Source organism: Melanostigma gelatinosum (genome assembly GCF_949748355.1).
Source record: "Melanostigma gelatinosum genome assembly, chromosome: 8".
Lineage (NCBI taxonomy): Eukaryota > Metazoa > Chordata > Actinopteri > Perciformes > Zoarcidae > Melanostigma > Melanostigma gelatinosum.
The window spans coordinates 3,365,990-3,384,970 of NC_136641.1; the positions used below are offsets into that span (position 1 = coordinate 3,365,990).

Below are 18,981 nucleotides of genomic sequence, written 5' to 3' on the forward strand. Positions count from 1 at the left end.
AAAAGGAAAAACCCAACTATGGTAGCATACTGATCAGAATGTATGGTACTTGTCAAAATGATATCTTAGCTGTTTCAACACCTTTTACCAAGTGAATTCTGTGCTGGAATTGGGTCAGAACATTACAAAAACTCCCCTTAGGGTTAGTGTTATAAAAGCCTAATGTATATTGTTGCTATGACGCTTGCAGCTCTTTCTGACAGAACATGTCAGTATGCTAACGGTTAGCAGTCATGCCGAAGAGTAAGTCTTTTCTGAAGAGCTCCAGAGAAAGAACCGGAAAATGCTACGCTCTGCACGCGCTGCAAGAGCACATTTTCGGTCATGCACGGTAGAAATGCTGATGTAAAAGATCATATTCAGACGGACAGATGTACATTATACAATAGAGAATGTGTTACAGTGGGCCATTTAGTCAGCAACCAGGGCTTGTGCACACTCACAAATAGCTTGTTTAGTTTTAAAAGGTATCTGACCCTCATCATATTAAACCAATACAATATGTTTTGTGTTTACTAGTGTTAGTATACATGTTTTAGTGGATTTTGGGAGGCAAAGTACAGTTTAAAACACAACGTGGTTAGCATGCTCATTTCACTAGATATCTCCGCAACACAACACATAGACGTCTTTGACATAATGCAAACACTGAACTCTCTTAAGTTAAGTTAATAATGTTATTATTTGAATGTTATAAACTAAAATGATGGCCTACAGCTGAACGTGCCAAAGACTCCTCCTGTTACCATTATGGGAGGAGTGTATGGAACATTTCCGCACCTTTACGACATCCGATTTAGAAATCTACTAAATGAATTTCATCCACACAATGAGATTCAACCATCCACACATCAACAAGCTTTTAACTGTGGTAGAGAGTTAGGGTGTTTGCTGGTGGGGAGATGCGATGGGGGGGGGGGGGGGGGGGGCAGGAAATCTGTGGGATTTACAGCCTAATCTTCTTAGGCACTTCCCTGTCTGCCGAGCTTCAGACTGGGGCTGAGAGGAGTACGTGCTAGCTTAGCGCAGTTGTCAGGAGCCGCCTGCCACCAAATCAATAGCGGTCTTCCCCCCTCCTCTTCCTCTGAGTCTCTCTCATGCCTCCTCAGCCTCAGCCCTTCAGCTTCTCCTGCCGGCACTAAATCAATGACTCCTGAAGCTGATTAGCAGGTTCGAGTGTGGGTCATTTCACACAGCCACGGAAAACTTCAACCCAAGAACATACTGTAACTGCACACTGCAAGTGCAGGAATGTTGTTGATGATGTGTGGAGGTTGGCGGGCAGTTGCCTGCTTCCTGTCAGAGATCACCTTTAAGTTGATCATTGGTGCCAGCTACTGAATTATATCAGCTACAGCTACAACTAATGTGCACCATTTTGTTTCCCTCATGTGATGTTTCTGATTCATCAAACTTGTTTATATGGAAGGCTCCAGCACGCTGAGAGGGCTGTGTTACCGCACTTCAGAAAATGAGCACTGGATTGACCACGAGTCACACCCGGCTGAGTTTCATACCAATAGAAATCCGATAGCACCTCCAAGTGGACACACGGGTACATGGCAAGCTGTGCAAAGAAAGGTGAAGTGTAGAATCAGAGTTCGGGAATCTGGGAAAACTTGTTCATTGTGAACTCTTCATGCAGCAACACATTATCTACTGTGTTCCAGCTGTCAACCTGTACGATAGCAGATCTACTCCAAGGCCTTTCTGTTGCTTCACATGTCCTTATACGTGCATCGTATCAGTGGGCGATGCAGAGAGCGTGCTACAGGGTTCAACAGGAAGTCACACAGCCAACGATGATCAGATGACTGTGATATATTTCTCAGTGGTCTGTACAGTAGCTGACATAAACAATACAGTCACATTTATGCACTACAATGAACTGAGCAGTGACCCCCTGAGCATCCCATAATAACTTTAATAATAACTTTAATAATAAAACGGATGATTTATTGTCATTATTTTAGACGATTGTTGTAAATGACTATAAAAGTAATAATTTGGAAAGAGTGTATAATGTTCCATTTTGTTGCAAAACCAGCAAAATCATACTTAAATAAAATGAATGAGAAACAAAAAAGTACAACGTACTTACTCTAAGGATGCATACAGAGAGCAGGGGGCTCCGGTGACTCAACTAAAATCATAAAACTGATTTATGGACGCTGATCTGTCCTAACAACAATGGGTATTCTCAGGAAATGTCTCAGGAAATGTGGCTCCGCCCCCTCAGCTCCGCAGCTTCTTGACGGGTCCGAACTATGCTCGCCTGCCACAGCTGAATCTTTCCGCTGAACTGACACAGACTGCCGCTGAGTGACGCTGACTGCCACAGACTGACGCTGAGTGACGCAGACTGACGCTGAGTGACGCAGACTGACGCTGAGTGACGCTGAGTGACGCAGACTGCCGATGACTGCCGCTGAGTGACGCAGACTGACGCTGAGTGCCGCAGACTGACGCTGAGTGCCACAGACTGACGCTGAGTGACGCGGACTGACGCTGAGTGCCGCGGACTGACGCTGAGTGACGCGGACTGACGCTGAGTGACGCGGACTGACGCTGAGTGACGCGGACTGGTTCAAGTCTAGCCCAGTCTGACCCAGGAGCCATCCCCTCTCTGGGGATGACACTGACGTTTTGGACGTGTCAGGGACGGCTAGTCTATTTCCTGTTTAGTCGGTTTAGGAAAAGAGCATGGTAGACGGTGGCTGATCCCAGATCAGCCTGACCTCACAATCAGACAGCAGACGAGCGGGTAAGAGAAGCAGTACATGCGAAGCTTCTGTAGCTGTACACCAGACAGGTTTGGCTAGCTGCATGACATCATGCTAACAACTTATTTAGCTTTTTAAAACAACGGGAACAGATCCAGCACGGACAGTTAGGGAGTGAGGGATGAGGAGGTAAGGAAACATGAGAACACCAGGGTAGGGAGTGAGGGATGAGGAGGTAAGGAAACATGAGAACACCAGGGTAGACATGAGAACACCAGGGTAGGGAGTGAGGGATGAGGAGGGAAGGAGACATGAGAACACCAGGACACAAATGGAGAACTCTGTCAAGCTACATATTACGCAAATCTTTTCTTCTACATAGTTGTCTCATCTGCTTAACTTCGTCATGGAGGCATCAACATTTAATTGAGATGGTAAAACTTTTCAGTGAAAACTCATCATAGCTTAATTTAACATCAGTATTCATAATTACACTTCATGTTTACTTCTCCTGATCTTTACCTCCTATAACAAGGTCCATAGGGGCATCTCAACAAATAAACATGTTCTATATATATATATATATATATATATATATATATATATATATATATATATATATATATATATATATATATATATATATATATATATATATATATATATATATATATATATATATATGTGTGTGTATGTGTATGTGTGTTATTTATTGTCCTGAATATTATTATATGATATATATATATTACATTATACTGAATTGCCTGTCAGTGGTGTATAAAGTACCCAAAAGCCATACTTGAGTAACAGTAAAGATACCTTACTGGAAAATGACTCCAGTAAAAGTGAAAGTCACCGATTAGAATACTACTTGAGTAAAAGTCTTAAAGTATCTGATATTTATTGTACTTAAGTATCAAAAGTAATTTTCTGATATTAAATGTACTTAAGTATTGAAAGTAAAAGTACAAGTAAATGCTGTTAATAAAAAAGCAAAGGGTCAGAATTTTGAGAATTATGAAGTTTATTCTTTTAAGTGCTGTGGCACCATGACCAAGGACATGGAGCTGTGTTGAACATAATTGGGTTGCTGTGATCCATTCAGGAGCAACAATGTTCAACATAATATATTGTACATAAGTATACTTTTGCATCTACTATGAAGTTATCATCATAATTCTCCGAAAAGCAATATGACACTATGAAGGAGTTGTAACAGTGCGTTTATAAGTCTGCTCATTAGACTAGAGGATGTAGAGGGCAAATGCATAATATTATGTTCAGCAAAACATATCCACTTGATGCATCAGGTCAGTGTTTAGAGAAAGGACACTTGCCTTGTAAACTCCTATGGGCCTGATTTGAACACAATAGACAAAGGTTTTGCTCAAGCTGAATCTGCAATTGGGCGACTGCTACCATCATAACTCCATCTGATCATCCACAACATGACTCAAATATCAAAACATGATCAATACTAAAGCAGCACCGAAAGGAACAACCCAGTCATTACTTGAAACTGAAACATGTCCTGTTCATCTTCAAAAGACAATTCTATTAGAATGTAAAGAAGTTACATTGTATTAGAATGCAACTTCTTAACATTCTATTAGAATGTAAAGAAGTTACATTGTATTAGAATACAATGTAAAGAAGTTACGGTACATTGTATTAGAATACAATGTAAAGACGTTACATTGTATTCTGATACAATGTAACTTCTTTACATTCTAATAGAAAGTGAAGAAGTTACATTGTATCAGAATACAATGGAGCTTCTTTACAAAAAGTTACTCCTCATTTTTCGTGCGTTTTTCCTGCAAAAGTCCAGCAACATGAGTCTGTTTTCGCTTGTTACATGCATACTGTCTTTTCAAAATAAACTTCCATCTTCACAGGAAACAACTGAGGTCACGTCACAAATAAATCAACATTGGCTTCTCGTTTCACACACGGCACAAACTGCGGCCTCCTGGAGGAAACACAGTGTTAGTTTGACCGTCCACCTCTCCTCATCCCACCCGTCCTGTGTGGAATGCTACTCATGTAGTCGCTCGCTAGCTTATAGCATGTAGCATCCTGGCATCACTGGGAATCACAACACCGCGGCTTTGAGAGCACTTGTTTGCAATTGCGCATTAACGTGATTAACCAATGATTTAACTTGCTGCTAGGACCACTGGTTCACCAAACCCAGTGAGCATTTTTTGGTTCAAAAGACGTTTAAAAGACGTCTATGCCCGACATTGAAAAAACGTTCAGAATTGGTTCAAAAGTGAAAGTTTTTTCGCCGACTATTTGTAGACGTTGGAAAGACGTTCACGCTTAGACCAGATTTAAACGTGATTTGCAACACTATCATTTTTCGTCCTCTACATTGTGCTAATACTAATATATCATGATTTAGAGCAGGGATCTGAAACTCCCGGCCCGTGGGCCGAATCCGGCCCGCCACGTCATTTTATGTGGCCCGCGAATCCGCCAGCAAAAAAAAAAAAAAGTAAAACTAAAAAAAAACTTTTTTATTTATTTTTAAGTTAGACTAATAATAATAAAAATATCCCCATAGTCGAAATTATGAGATAGAAAGTCAAATTTATGAGATAGAAAGTCAAAAAGATGAGATTGAAAGTCAAAAAATGAGATTGACAGTCAAAATTATGAGATTGAAAGTTAAAATGATGAGATTGAAAGTCAAAAAGATGAGATTGAAAGTCAAAATAATTTGATTGACAGTCAAAATTATGAAATAGAAAGTCAAATTATGAGATACTTAAACAGTTAGAAGCAGCTCTTTGACTGGTTACTGTACATTTAACATGGAAATGTATTGTGAGTACATTCAAGACTACTTTAAACTGTGAATGCAGAGAGTTATTTAACAATATGTTACGAGTAGTTACATTTACAACCGGCCCTTTGTGGGCGACCATGATGCTGATGTGGTCCGGAGTGAAAATGAGTTTGAGATCCCTGATTTAGAGGCTTACTAAGAAACCACATCCACATTTATCAGTTGAAAGCCAGTATTGGACATCACGTTGATATCTGGTCTAAACGTGAGCGTTGAATCAACGTCTCCAAATAGTCGGCTAAAAACCTTTCACTTTTCACCGTGTTTTAACCGTGTATTCAACCTCACCGTGTTTTAACCGTGTATTCAACGCCGAAATGCTTACAGTCCTGGGTATATAACACATCAACAGTTTCCACTTACAGGACAAAAGACCAAGTGACACAGCAACAGTTCATTTGTATTTATTAAAGCACAATATAAATACAACAATGTTCTTTATATAAAAACATATTCTCCTTTTCCTTCTTTAAATGTCGTTTTCAAAGCCACACAGGAGCCTGTTTCAGGAGATCTGCCATATTTTCAAGCTGGAGATCTGTAAATGAAACAAGTATTCGAAAAACATGTAGACTTAGACCAGTTTTGAACGTCTCTACACCGGAGACCATAGACGTGTCTTCAACGGAACGATGCTGACCTGGATATTACACAATGTTGTTTATATTGTTTGTATATTGCCATAACCCAAACAACAATGTTTTGACCATGATCGTATTAGTACAGCACATTAACTAACACACATGTCTACTGTTTACTGTTCGTAACATGCTGACGCTACATGCTAACAAGCTAGCAGCCTCGCCCGCATGATGAGCATAACATGATAGTAATGGTATGGTAATGATATTTCGGTTTGCAATACTGGAATAAGTAGTTCAAGTCCTTACAGAGTGTGTCGTTAGCGTGAAGCCTCGTTTATTCCGTCAGCTCGTTCACTTCGCTCATGAACTCAGTCAGCTCTAGCTAGCTAGCTCAAATAGTGCCGTGTTTGTTTCCAGCCAGCCTCTCCCTCAGCAGAAAATTGCAGAGTCCGTGCGCATGCGTATTCCAGCAGTAAACACAGAGTTGTATTTTAGTGAACATATACAGACATAATGTGCTCTGCTCTCATTATGATGTCCTGGGAGCTTCTTGTTGACAGCACACAGTCTATAGTTCCATATTTACGACGTTTTATATGAGACATTGAATGCATTGAAATCACGTCTTCGTATAGACCACATATGAACGGACAGCGTAATATGATTTTGGAGAAATACGTTTAAAGTAACCAACATCGCGTCTCTTTCAACCTACAACTGATCAAATCATCAATATTTTAAAAGAAATTGGTGTTTTGTGGCACGTTGATATTGTAACCGTAATTTAGCCGGTTCAAAAGACGGTTAAAATACGTCTTAGACGTTCAGACCCCATATCAACGCTTTTTCAACCAGAAATCAACGTTGAAATCCGGGTTAGTGCTCACTGGGAACCTGCTTGCTTGCAGCCTGTGTTCCACCACAGTCCCCGACGCTGGTCTCGTGATTCATTTTGTTTCTGAAGATAGATTTGATTTTGTAGCGAGTAACGAAGGTTTCAGGGGAAATGTATCGGAGTCAAAGTATCAGTTTTCTTTGCAAAATGTAGTGAAGTAAAAGTAAAAGTAAACAGAAATATAAGTAGTAAAGTAAAGTACAGATACCCAAAAAAACTACTTAAGTACAGTAACGAAGTATTTCTACTTTGTTACTATACACCACTGATGCCTGTGAGGGTGACTAAAATAAGATGTCCTGACGTGTTTATCAAAGTGTTATTTACTGCTTTTTTCATGTTGGAATAAATGTTAAATATTTAACTGCAAAGTAGTAATGCATGTTTGATACCTTCATTTTTTTTGCATTAAATGATACTGGGATGTTTGCTGAAATTCGAAGAACGAAATATTCAAGTTGGAAATCTTTATTGGTGTATTGATCTTCATTGTGTAATTCGTCGAGAGCAAAATGATGTAAAAAACGGTCAACGGACAGCAAAATCATTAACCCATTGAGGGCTGGATTCACAATCACACCGAAAATCAAAGTGAAACATCGAAATCACGGCTGATCCAACTTACGGCTCCCCAGACCATCACTGAGCCACTGCCAAACACAACTCACGCTGGATGATGTTGCATGCAGCATAGCATAGCACGTCCGTCACATGTGCTAATTGTGAACCTGCTCTCACCTGTGAAGAGAACAGGGCGTACCTGTCCATTCTCATGTTCTCTTAATGCAAATCGAGCTGCAAGGTTCATCACAGGTCGCAATAGAGGACCTCGGGCCCTCATGCCACCCTCATGGAGTCCGTTTCTGACAGTTTGGTGAGAAACATGCATATGAGTAGCCAGCTGGAGGTCACGTTGTAGGGCTCTGGCAGCGCTCCTCCTGTTCCTCCTCACACCAAGGAGCAGATACAGTCCCAGTCCTGCTGCTGGGTTGTTGTCCTTGTTTGGCCCTGTCCAGCTCTCATCATGTAAGGGCCCATCTCCTGGTATCTCCTCCTCGCTCTTGGGACTGTGCTTGGGGACACACCAAACCTTTCTTGTGTCGGCTCGTATGAATGTGTTGCAAAATGAAAAATGCAAAACTAGAAAATAGGAAATGGTTTGTGGCCACCACCTGCAAAACCATTCCCTTTATGCTTTCATCTGCACCAAAGCAGGTGATATTGATTCACAATTGCTTGCACTTCCTGTACAATATGCGTTTTACACAACAGCTTCTCCAGTACAAGATACTTCCATCATAGGAATACAGATATGTTTGCAACATTAAAAGACACAGGTCTCTAGCTCTTTCTCTGTGGGGTTGAGTGCCACCTTTCACGGTCCTGACACAGATCCATGATTTATACAAAAAGCATCTTGAAAAGAGCAGCTTTTAACATGTAATCTAAGGGATTGTCTGGTTTGTTGTTTTGCATATTGTTGTCTCTGATGTTGCATGTCTTGACAACGTTTCGCTCTGCTAAGATGTACTCAAGTTTCCAACATGAACAGTACAGTTGTATTGTATACTTTGAAAAAAGAGAGAATTCTGTGTATTGTGTGATTTATTTAGAACATGCAAGCAAATATAAACTTGTTATAAAACCATTATAGTTCAACAAGAAGTAAGTATGGCGATGGGATGTGGATATCTGATAACATGAACAAATCAGTGATTAGTATTTGCACATCGAAACTCTAAGTCTCTCTGTTCTAATACACTGTACAGTAGCTGCTAGTTGCGTTGTCCCATGTGGTCAACAAGCTTTTCTGGAGGAGAGTACAAAACACACTTGCAGGACCACACAGCACATAGCTGTTACTATGGCAACAGAGAAAGTTAGTGTGTTTGATGGAACAGGACACATCTGACACTATCTATCAAAAGCTAACATGTAAACTTTTCCTTCAGGCTTTGCCTTTGTCTGAGTCCTCTTGCTCTCCACTCTCCCCCTTGCTGCCAAATCGCCGGTTTAGCTCTGATGTGAACACCGAGCAGCACGACTTCTGTGAAAGAAGAGAGGAAATGGTAAAGAACATTAACTTAGCCATGCTAGCAGCTCCGTGAGGCTGTATTTGGACACAGCGGTGCTTTGAGCTCAATACTGATGTCAGCATGCTAACATGTCACAATGGCAATGCTAGCATGCAGACCTTTAGCAGATATGATGTTTACTCTGGCCAAATCCCAATGTTCCCCCTAAACCCTCAGACCCTGAACCCTCAAGGACTTACTGACGTCACCTGGTGAGTGGGTGAGTGTGAGAGACTGTGAGGGCTTGAGATGGTGTAAATAGGAACGGGACAGCACTTTGCTGCAACATATCACATTGCCATGAAAACGACAAAAATATGATGTACAACTGTGTGTATTTATTTTATACTTTGTACTCCCTGATTTGAACATCTTCAGGCTCTTTCCTCACAAGATGAGAACTTCATATAATCTATTTACTCATTTTTGTCAAAACAGCTTCAATGACAAAATCAAATATTTGATGAATAAATAAATATCTAATGATTTCATGTTTATTTTTTGTTCCATCTTTAACCCTGAATGTTTCTAAGTGAATTTAATATGACAGGCTGAACACACGTGAGCCATCCTCTTTGTTTACCTTTTTGTTTACGTCTCCATGCGTCCACTGGTTACCCCGTGTTTAACGTCACATTGCAATGATTTGTGGGTAATTCCCTTAGGCTAAGTCAGCATACCATGCTGACTTACGGAAAGGGTTCATAAAGGGCTCAAAATGTCTGCCAGAGAGCCTCAAACACTCGATGATTTGACAGTGGGACATCCCTAAACCCTCACGGACTTCACCGGAGCGCGCCTCAAAGTCCGTGAGTCCGTAAGGGGGGACATTGGGATTTGGCCTATGTCCTCCATCGTAGTGTACTGCGTTAGCATGCTAACATGTCACAATGCTAACATGCGGACCTTTAGCAGATATGTTAGCTTACTATATCATGCTAACATGTGCTAAGCGCTAAACAAAAAGTGCAGCGGTGGAATGTCTTTAGTTTTGCAGGTATCTGGTCATAAACCAAAGTATTGGAAAAATACAACATTTGACTCCATGGTGGCGCTAATGGAAAAGTTAGGGGACCACGAACATCCAAAGCACTCATCCTCTGGGGACCATGGATATTTGTACCAAAATCCATCCAATAGGTGTTGGGATATGTCAGTAAAAGCCAGAAACGTCAGGCTGTTGGTGGTGCTAGAGGGGGTCACCAAAGTACACACTGTGTGAAACTCGTCCCCACCTTGCCATCCTTAGCTTGGTTGCGGGCCCTGGATACAAGCTCCAGCAGGGCCAGCAGGAGCCCGATGCCAAGTCCCAGGCCCAGGAGGAGGAAGAGGCCCCGCAGATCGTGAGGCCGCAGGGCCTCGGAGGTGTGGCCATTGCCGGCAGCTAAGCAGCTACTGGCCCACCACTTCTGCCGCAGATATGTTAGCTCACCGGACTCGCTGAGCTTGAGGATGGCCAGGGTCAGGTTTTTGACCAGTGGGGAGCCTGGTGGATGGAAGAGAGGCTGATTAATGTCTTACTCCGAAACCAAAACTAACATGCTTCTGTAACGTCCTCCATGGTTTTGGTTTCAGACTTTCCATCAGATGTCGGAACATGGCTGCAGGGTTTTGCTGTCATTCAGCTACAAGAACGAAAGTGCAGTAACGAGAGCCGCCAAGAGAAAAATGATGGTTCCGCCATTCGCCTCTCTCAGACACCTTCCTGACCTTAATAACACTGCTTTACGACAGGGGAGCAGTGACCACTTACAGGGGAGTTTCCAAGGATCCCGTCTTTATCGTAACACCGAATACGCTTACAACCATTAGATGCCATTGGAACCATTTTGTGTTCTAAAACTTTTCAACTGAAATACTTCAGAGCTGTTTCATAGTGATGACCAGAAACCCATTTTAATTTGAATCATGTACCATTTATATACCGGTACTTTTAAAGTGCGTTTTACTTTCAAGTAGTTGAAGCTTTCAGAAAATTAACAGTACAAGACTGGCATAGCCCTAATAAATCAGTTAAAATGACCAGTTTAAAGCTGACTTTCACTCAGTGCTTCAACTTCAAGATAATGAACTTACTGCCGTGAGTCACAATCATGTAGTGTGAGTTTAAATTGGCCCAAAGCTTATGTGGGTGGGAGTATTGCACACAATGTGCTTGTTTTATTTGCACAAATGGTCGTCATCTGTAGATATCTTATAGAAAATAATTCATTGCAAGTGTCACGGATGCCTGGAGGTCCCTGGGCCCCACATTGGGAATCACTGCTTAAGCAGCAAAGAACAGCAGACGGGTGTAAACACAACGATTCTTAGTTTCAGGTGATTAAACACTTGTGAAAATGTTGTTATGAATATTATATTTGGTCCTTGAAGTACGCTTCAAAATGACCTAGTTTATGAAATGTGTTGTCTCACAACGTCTGAAGGCAAAAGTGTTAATGTTCTGAATGTCCACTCTCCATCACAGTCTCCTCACGTCCACCCCCTGCTCCTGTCTCTTCCTCTGTGGTGTACTGGCAGTGATGGAAGATGACACTAAACCCTTCGATATGATCAAAGTCCTGGAATGAATATCATCGGAATAGAAGCTCGATAGGGGCGTAATTTACTCTGGGGAGTAGAGTTTCAGTTTGATTCATGAATTCCAAAAAGTCACTGATAAATACAGGCATAATCAATAAGACAATTTGCGCTCTCATCAAAAATTGGAGAGGTTTGAATCCCGTTTTTGAGGCCGTATCACTCACCCAGAGGTGCCGCGATGCTGTAGGCTCTCATAGCGATGGCCTCCTCTGAGCGGCTCAGCTGACAGTGGCGAGCCACTGCCAAGTCCAAGGACACGGCCTCACCGATGAAGGCAAAGTTTCCCTCCTCGGCGAGGCGAACGCCCTCCTCCATGCTGGACACGTAGCTCTTCTTGCGCTCCATGTGCTGGTAGATGCGCCGGTATACGGGGTTCTTGGAATTCTGGGGAACAAAATATTGCAAAAATAAAACCTGTTACATTATATCAAACTCAGACGATACAGAATCTGCTGTAATAACTCATTGGGAATGTGCCTTAAAAAAAGACATGGTGGATCCAGCCTCGACGGTGCCATAGTCCATCACGTCCTGGTTCGCGAGGTCCTCGAAAGTCTTGATGGAGACGTGTTTGTTGTCGGAGTGCAACATGGAGTTGAAGTTGCCAAAGTAGCAGGCCAGAAGCAGCACAGCAAACAGCCACCAGATGGCGCTGACTAGACGTCCAGACAGAGCTTTGGGGTGAGGACCAGCACCTGAGGGGACACAGACCAGCAGTCATGTGACAGGACTTAACCCGCTCCTTTAAAAGCTTCATACTCACGATGTAAACTCATGCTCGGTTTAAAGCAATTATCGGAGAGGATTACACTGTGTCATGATTCCTCTGACTCACAATTCACTTTGCTAAACCCTTCACACAAAATGTCCTCTTTTCCGGCCCGCTGACGATGTAAAAGGAAGTAGCGCATAGTGCAGGGCGTTGACCAAAACATCACCACGTTGAATATGTTCATCACTGAATCTGATTTATTCTTGAACTTAGAATGAAATTCTCATCCGTGATGAAAGAAAGTATTTTCCTTTAAGATGATACAAAACAAAAATAAATAAATAAATACAGTTGTTTGAAATGATGTGGAGTAACAATTCAGTTGTATTGAATAAACTGCGGGACTGTGAATATAGATAATGCACTCTAGAGGATGATGTCACACTACAGCATGTGAATCTAAAATATAAGATGCTGATTGTTTCGGCTCCACTAACTTTGAGTTTTTATTCAAAACATCTCTTGGCTTTTGAGAGTTTTTGCACATCGAAGTCGTGAAATATTTGTCCAAGGCCATACCGCATAACAATAAGGTTAGCAGTGCAGCTGATTCTCTGAGAGAGCGTAAAGAGAGAGACGGCCAGCAGTGTGTGTGAGTCTCTGTGAGTCTCTGTGGTTGAGTTTAGCAGACCGCTGCATTACCTTGCAGGGTGAGAGCTCCTGTGATGTACCAGAAGCTGTGCAGCAATGTGAAGCTGTGCTCCTCTGTGCCAGGCTCAGCCCATTCAGTGGGACTGATCCTGCAGGAAACAAAACACACACACAGGCCTCAGAACCAGCAAGGTTACAGCAGCACATGCAGCAACAGGACGCATGTGTCTGATATAGAACTCTGGTGTCTGTGGAGTTACTGAGAGGAAGTTGAAAGGCTGTTCGTCAGGAGGTAAAGTATCATCACTGATCAGAAGATCAGGAGTTCGATCATGGCCCCTGCAGTCTACATGCAGAAGAGTGTGTTAATGTTTATTACAAAACACTAGAAAGGCCTGATGTCAGTGCAGTCCATGTGTTTTCTGAAGTTATCATTTTGTAATATACATCAGGATGTGGAAACATGGATCCCCACTCCTCCTTCATGGGAGCAAGACTGACATCTCTACGGCCGATATCTCCGACACTAGGAACTCACACCAGAACTATCTGGACTCATAAGCACCACTACAGGGAAGAGGAAACATGTGTTTTTGATTTTGGGCTGAACTGTCCCTTTAAAGTCACTTACCGGTACATTCATCCGGTGGCCACACGTGTGCTGTATTTGACTCGACACCCAAAAAAGTTTTGTTGTCATTTTACTTCATACGGTTTTCATATTTGAAGACAATGACAAATGTCAAAATCCCCCCTAAACATATCTTGTGTAATTAGTCTGTAACTGTAGAATATAAAGTGAGGACACAACCCTGTCTCTAGCGTACACTGGAGAACAACAATGCATGTAACAACCCCTTCTTTGGGGGGCGCTTACCTGCCCACCAGGAATATGCAGAGACCTGTCAGCAGGAAGGCGATGAGGATGCCGACCCACATGTCGGTGGAGAATGGCGACAGCAGACTGAAGCTGCTCTCTTCGGAGGCCGAGTCTCTGCGCAGGATGAAGCTGATTCCCGTCTGCATGAAGGGGGTGCTCATGTCCACAAACATCTCTCTGACCGCGGTGAGGGTCAGCGGAGCCACCGCCAGGTCGGCCTCCTGATGCAGGGACAGAGAGACGTATCAGACTACAGACTCATTCACCCGTACAACAGCTCCACATCACTCAAGTCAGACACTGTATGTTTGACTGATGTTTGTCATGAGACCAAAAGTAAAACCAAGTATCTGATGAAACTGTATCCAGCACAGGAACTCTGGAACACATTACTGCTAACAGACACCTTCAAAATATTTAATTTAAAACTACTAAATAAAGTGTAATATATAATAAACACAATATAAATTATTCAACTTAAACTCATTATTATGAAATGTTATATTATTCCTATTTTTTGAAATGGCTCACATTATTGACCTGAGTATTATTTTAATGAATTGGTTTGTTTATAAATTTCACCCCATATATTAACGTGGATATGTATTTCATGAAGTTTTGTTTATTGATATAATATTTTATTATATAAATATCACCTTCTGGACTCCATTCACAGGTGTTCATATCAGGTTCTACTCAGTGCACCTTTGTCTTATCAAAACTACACAACATTTCTCCCACATGGTCCCATAAGCAGGCCAAGAGATCCTTCTACAAATAGAGCTATTTATGAATACATATCCATACACTTTGATTGACATGACAACGTGTACATAAGCTCTTTGTTTAAAAATGGAATTACAGACAGTATGTCACCCGACATACTCTAACATCCTTGTCCTGCATCACACCGTAAGGAGAGCCAGGACGGTTGCACTCTTACCCCTCTGATGACTTCACCTATCATGCCGGTCCAGGTGCCGCTGGAGTCCACGGCTCCGTAGCGGTTGTCCTTCACCAGGTTCACTTTGTACTGGAAGCCCAGCTCCCTGGAGAGCTCAGAGATCAGATCGATGCAGTAGCCCTCCAGCTCAGAGCCGCGGCTCATGGTGTAAGGCTCTTGCTGAGGAGGACAGGACAAACGGGTGAAGGTGATGGCGGGCTTTGAAGATGATGAGGATTCTTTTTTTCTTTCTTTGTTTTTAGAGGAAATCAATTGTGAGATCAAATTGCTGCTTTTCGGTGAAAATTTGTTGGTTTTTTTTAAGTTCATGCAGTGCTTTGATGAAAGAGTATTTAACAATCACAGTGTAATGTTCACAGGATGTGCAGTGTGCAGCCAGGTGTAGCAGTATTTAAAGGATAATTCAGTTAATTTCACTGCAGAAATCTTCTTCTGCTCAAGTGATTTTTGTCTGTGGAGTGTCTTCTATAACGGCGTCTATGAAAGTACAAAAGTGTCGTGCTTTCTAAATGAAAACAATCAGTGGTTTATTCCTTCAGAGTAAGTATACACTACTGCAAAGCTTAAACATGAACAGCTTTTAGATATATTTATGGGAACGGATATCTTCCCAGTGGTCCCAGTCGGGTCACGTCTTTGTTACTCATGAGTTGGGTAACACGAGACACAGCTGACATTCTCCTTCTTTTAGCCCATCGTTCCAATGCCAGGCCTAGCATGGCTAACAACATGTCATCTTCTAGCTTTCAGGACAACAATGTACCCAACATGGTTCACGCTCCATTGCTATACTCCTTGACATTGTCACATTTCAGATCTTCTCTTCGTTTCACTGAAGCGTGATGGTTATATGACAGTTTCCCATTTCTTTACACAGTCCTTTGAACACTGCAAGGTCTTTTGAGTTGCAAGGGTTGGGTAGTTTCAGATGAAATCATTTTTATGAGCGCAGTCACCAGAATGTATTCAAAATGAAGGGAAATCCTGTATTGTACAATAATGTCACATGGTCATGTTTGCCCCCCATGTACCCCAAATTATTGTCATTTTGTTGAAACAAATCTGTAAAATATATTTCTACTCGTTCCCAATGCAAATCACCTCGCTTACAGAATTTTGCAAGTTTCATTTTTCTGGTTTGAAGATCCAGACCATTATCTCTGGAAGAATTTCAAAATGGGATCGTCTGACTGCCCTTTGGATATTCAGCCACTGTTGTGTGGTCTTTAATAATCACGACTAGAAATCAGCCAAACTACAGAAATAAGAAGCTTCTTGCGATGAACCAGAACTATTTAAGTGTGGGTTGAGTTAATGTGTCCGGGCGGCACAAGGCCACTGCCACCTTGTTGTTCTGGTGTCGAGAGAGGCTCAAAGAGAGAATACCTTTATAGTGGTGATGGATAACTCCTTGGCATCTAGAATGGGAGGGGAGAAAACAAGCACCACAATAAATGTCTTGATTCATGAGGCAAGTCAGATGTACTGGAGCATGTATGGCAGCACAGAGATGAGAGGATTTGGTCTCAGCCAGTTGGGTTTCATGTCTACAAGCTTACGTGCAGAACGGCCTCTGAAAGCCTAATGAAGCCCATTGTAGCTTTGAGTCCCCTTCATGTGTTTCTCTCTCTCAGCCACCGCTGTAAATCAGCCAAACAGCCAACCAGACGACAATGAGCGTCTTGTTGTTGGTTGTTTTTCAGAAGGCCCACAGAGAATAACTGAGGAGACTATTGCAAGGTACTACAAGGGGGGTGGCTGAGCTTCTAATGGCCCAGTCTACCCCCCCCCCCCCCCTCCTCTGTAATCCAAGCAGGATTTCAACCCCCCACCCATCCCCTGACATTACCCATGACACCCAGAACTGTTTTCTTTCTGCTGTAACTGTGACCAATGCTATTCACAGCGTGTCCAGCGGGCCCTAACATGCCCGGCCGGGCTTGGTCACAGAAAGGAGGTGGGGGGGGGGGGGGGGGGGGTTAGCGGAGGTGCCAGGGGTGCAAGTTCCTCATAAATACATGCAATAACAAAAGCAGGCCCGGCTGGGTCGTATAAAGCCCATGACACCCCATCAGCCTCCTCCAGAGAAGACGGCAGGAGCTACGATCTGCGGAGATGCCTGTCAGTATATCATCACCCCCCCCCCCCAACACAGTTAATTGATTCATCACAGTGCTTTCTGGGCCTCAGCAAGGCGGTAGCCCCTCCACTGGTGCGAATCGGGGACGCCACAGTGATCCTCCGTGCTTTGATAGGACTCCCAGCAGTCCAGCAGGACCGGGAGGCAAATATGAAGAATCATTTGGGAGCGGGACCCGGTCTCATGGGTCAGCCAGAGCCCGCTGGGCTTTGACTTTGCAGACAGTTCACTGAGGCTCTGGAGGAGATTATTTCATTGGCCGAGTAAAAACCATCCTGCAGCACAAAGCAGCTCTGCAGAACGTAAGCCGACTAACTGGATGAAATGTTTCACCCAAACAAAATTTCTCAAATCATAAATTTTAATTAAATTATAAAACATTAATGTGCAGGCTTTATATGCCGGCAAAACACTAGTGGGACCCAAAAGTAGCCTAAATATTAATTTAAGAATTTTTGGAAACTATCCTTTTTTATATATTTTTTAAAAAAGGTGCAGAAAAGCTTTCTTCCTTTCAGAACTTTGTTCAGCAATCCAACAAAATCCGATCAGACAATGTTGATATTGAATACGATTTTGTCATTGATAATATACATAACTGATGGTTAATGCCAATGTTCAGAGAACTCTTCCCTGCCACACTATCTACACATGGGAGCTACGTGATGGTTACGGGTAATAAACTATTAAGGTTTGGCGACTGGAACATTTGGTCAAAGATCTTTTTAGATATGCAAACGTAAGTGCAGTTCTTTGAAAGGACTCAAACTCTGGTCTCACACATCAAAACCTGATGCGCTACAGGCCCCATCCACCACCCAGACCTCCACACCCTCTCCACTTTGACACCTTAAGTATACTACTGCAATGACACATGGGTAATTGGACGTATATTAGGAGGTGCAAACTGTCCAATATGAATCAAGAGATACTGGGCTGGAATAACAAACCCCACCTCCTGATCTAACAACCACAAGCACACAGCTGGCAACAGCGCACCGAACATGCCAACCGCACACTCAAAGGTTTTGAGCAGGTTGGAAAAAAGTTACATTTTGGACAGAAGTAGAACGGTAGCAGTTTACAAAAATGTAAACAAATACATGCTGCAATTTTCTGTCCATATATATATTTAATATATAGAAATGTGATCTAAGTGAACCAACACGCTTGTGTGTATCAGTCTTACCTGCAGTGACTCTCCATGCAGTCAGGGCTGCTACACAGAAGACCAAAGCCACGCAGCCCGTCATGTTTCCACAACTCTGAAAACAACACGGATCCTTCAAACATGATTATCGCAATTTCAGATATTTTCTATCCCCGAGCATCTAACGTGCACAATAACCTCAGGGATGAGATGCTTCATTATATATATATATATATATATACACACACACATGTATATAATAAAATGCTGACAGATTGTCACACTATGCTATCAAAACAAAAGTTCCCTTACCTCACTTATGTCAGCTGCGATGTGAATTAAAAACCTTTGTGTGAGGGACAAGAAAATGTGTCAGAACTTCACAAGTGTTGCAGGAGGGCTGTGTGCAGAGGACTGCAGTGCGGGTTTATATAGGGGAGCACAAGGAGGGAGGAGATAGAACCGCAAAGGGAGAACAAACTCGTGATTGTTGGCCAGAGGTTTATGCAGAACAAAATCTCTGAGATTTGAGATTACTGGAGCACGGTGTGTTTGTTCTACACCGACATGTTCAGGCTTGTATGATGTAGATCCCTTCATTACAGCTGAGACAGAGACAGTCATTACTCTAGACGTTGTGTGGGTCAGTTTTGAGCCTCCTCTTAGAGTGAAGTGTAACTACATTTGATGATGAGCTTACTGATGGATGGACAGGGGGTCCCGGGGGCTCACAGCAAGACATTTGGTTTTGGAGCACATTCCCTCTCCGT

The 18,981-nt window shown here is 42.5% G+C and overlaps 1 protein-coding gene across 1 annotated transcript; it reads right to left on the reverse strand.

Annotated features, from left to right (window-relative positions):
• Nucleotides 1–8,657: 8,657 nt before the first annotated feature.
• On the reverse strand, nucleotides 8,658–18,606 carry LOC306780909 (glutamate receptor U1). The gene is made up of 10 exons (XM_079273441.1): nucleotides 18,524–18,606; nucleotides 18,251–18,326; nucleotides 16,308–16,339; nucleotides 14,901–15,080; nucleotides 13,955–14,178; nucleotides 13,129–13,226; nucleotides 12,192–12,409; nucleotides 11,879–12,098; nucleotides 10,367–10,617; nucleotides 8,658–9,103 (listed from the first exon to the last, which is right to left on the reverse strand). The coding sequence occupies exons 2-10, from the start codon at nucleotides 18,312–18,314 to the stop codon at nucleotides 9,005–9,007; spliced, it is 1,386 nt and encodes a 461-aa protein (XP_079129567.1). The 5' UTR covers nucleotides 18,315–18,326; nucleotides 18,524–18,606; the 3' UTR covers nucleotides 8,658–9,004.
• Between the last annotated feature and the right edge of the window lie 375 nt (nucleotides 18,607–18,981).

Bases quoted from the DNA above. Each gene is read 5' to 3' on its own strand.
- LOC306780909 (XM_079273441.1), bottom strand. From the start codon at position 18,314: ATGACGGGCTGCGTGGCTTTGGTCTTCTGTGTAGCAGCCCTGACTGCA. The intron at 15,081-16,307 runs GTATTCTCTCTT...TGTCCTCCTCAG, and splicing joins TATCCATCACCACTATAAAG to CAAGAGCCTTACACCATGAG. The intron at 12,099-12,191 runs GCACATTCCCAA...TTTGTTCCCCAG, and splicing joins CCACCATGTCTTTTTTTAAG to AATTCCAAGAACCCCGTATA.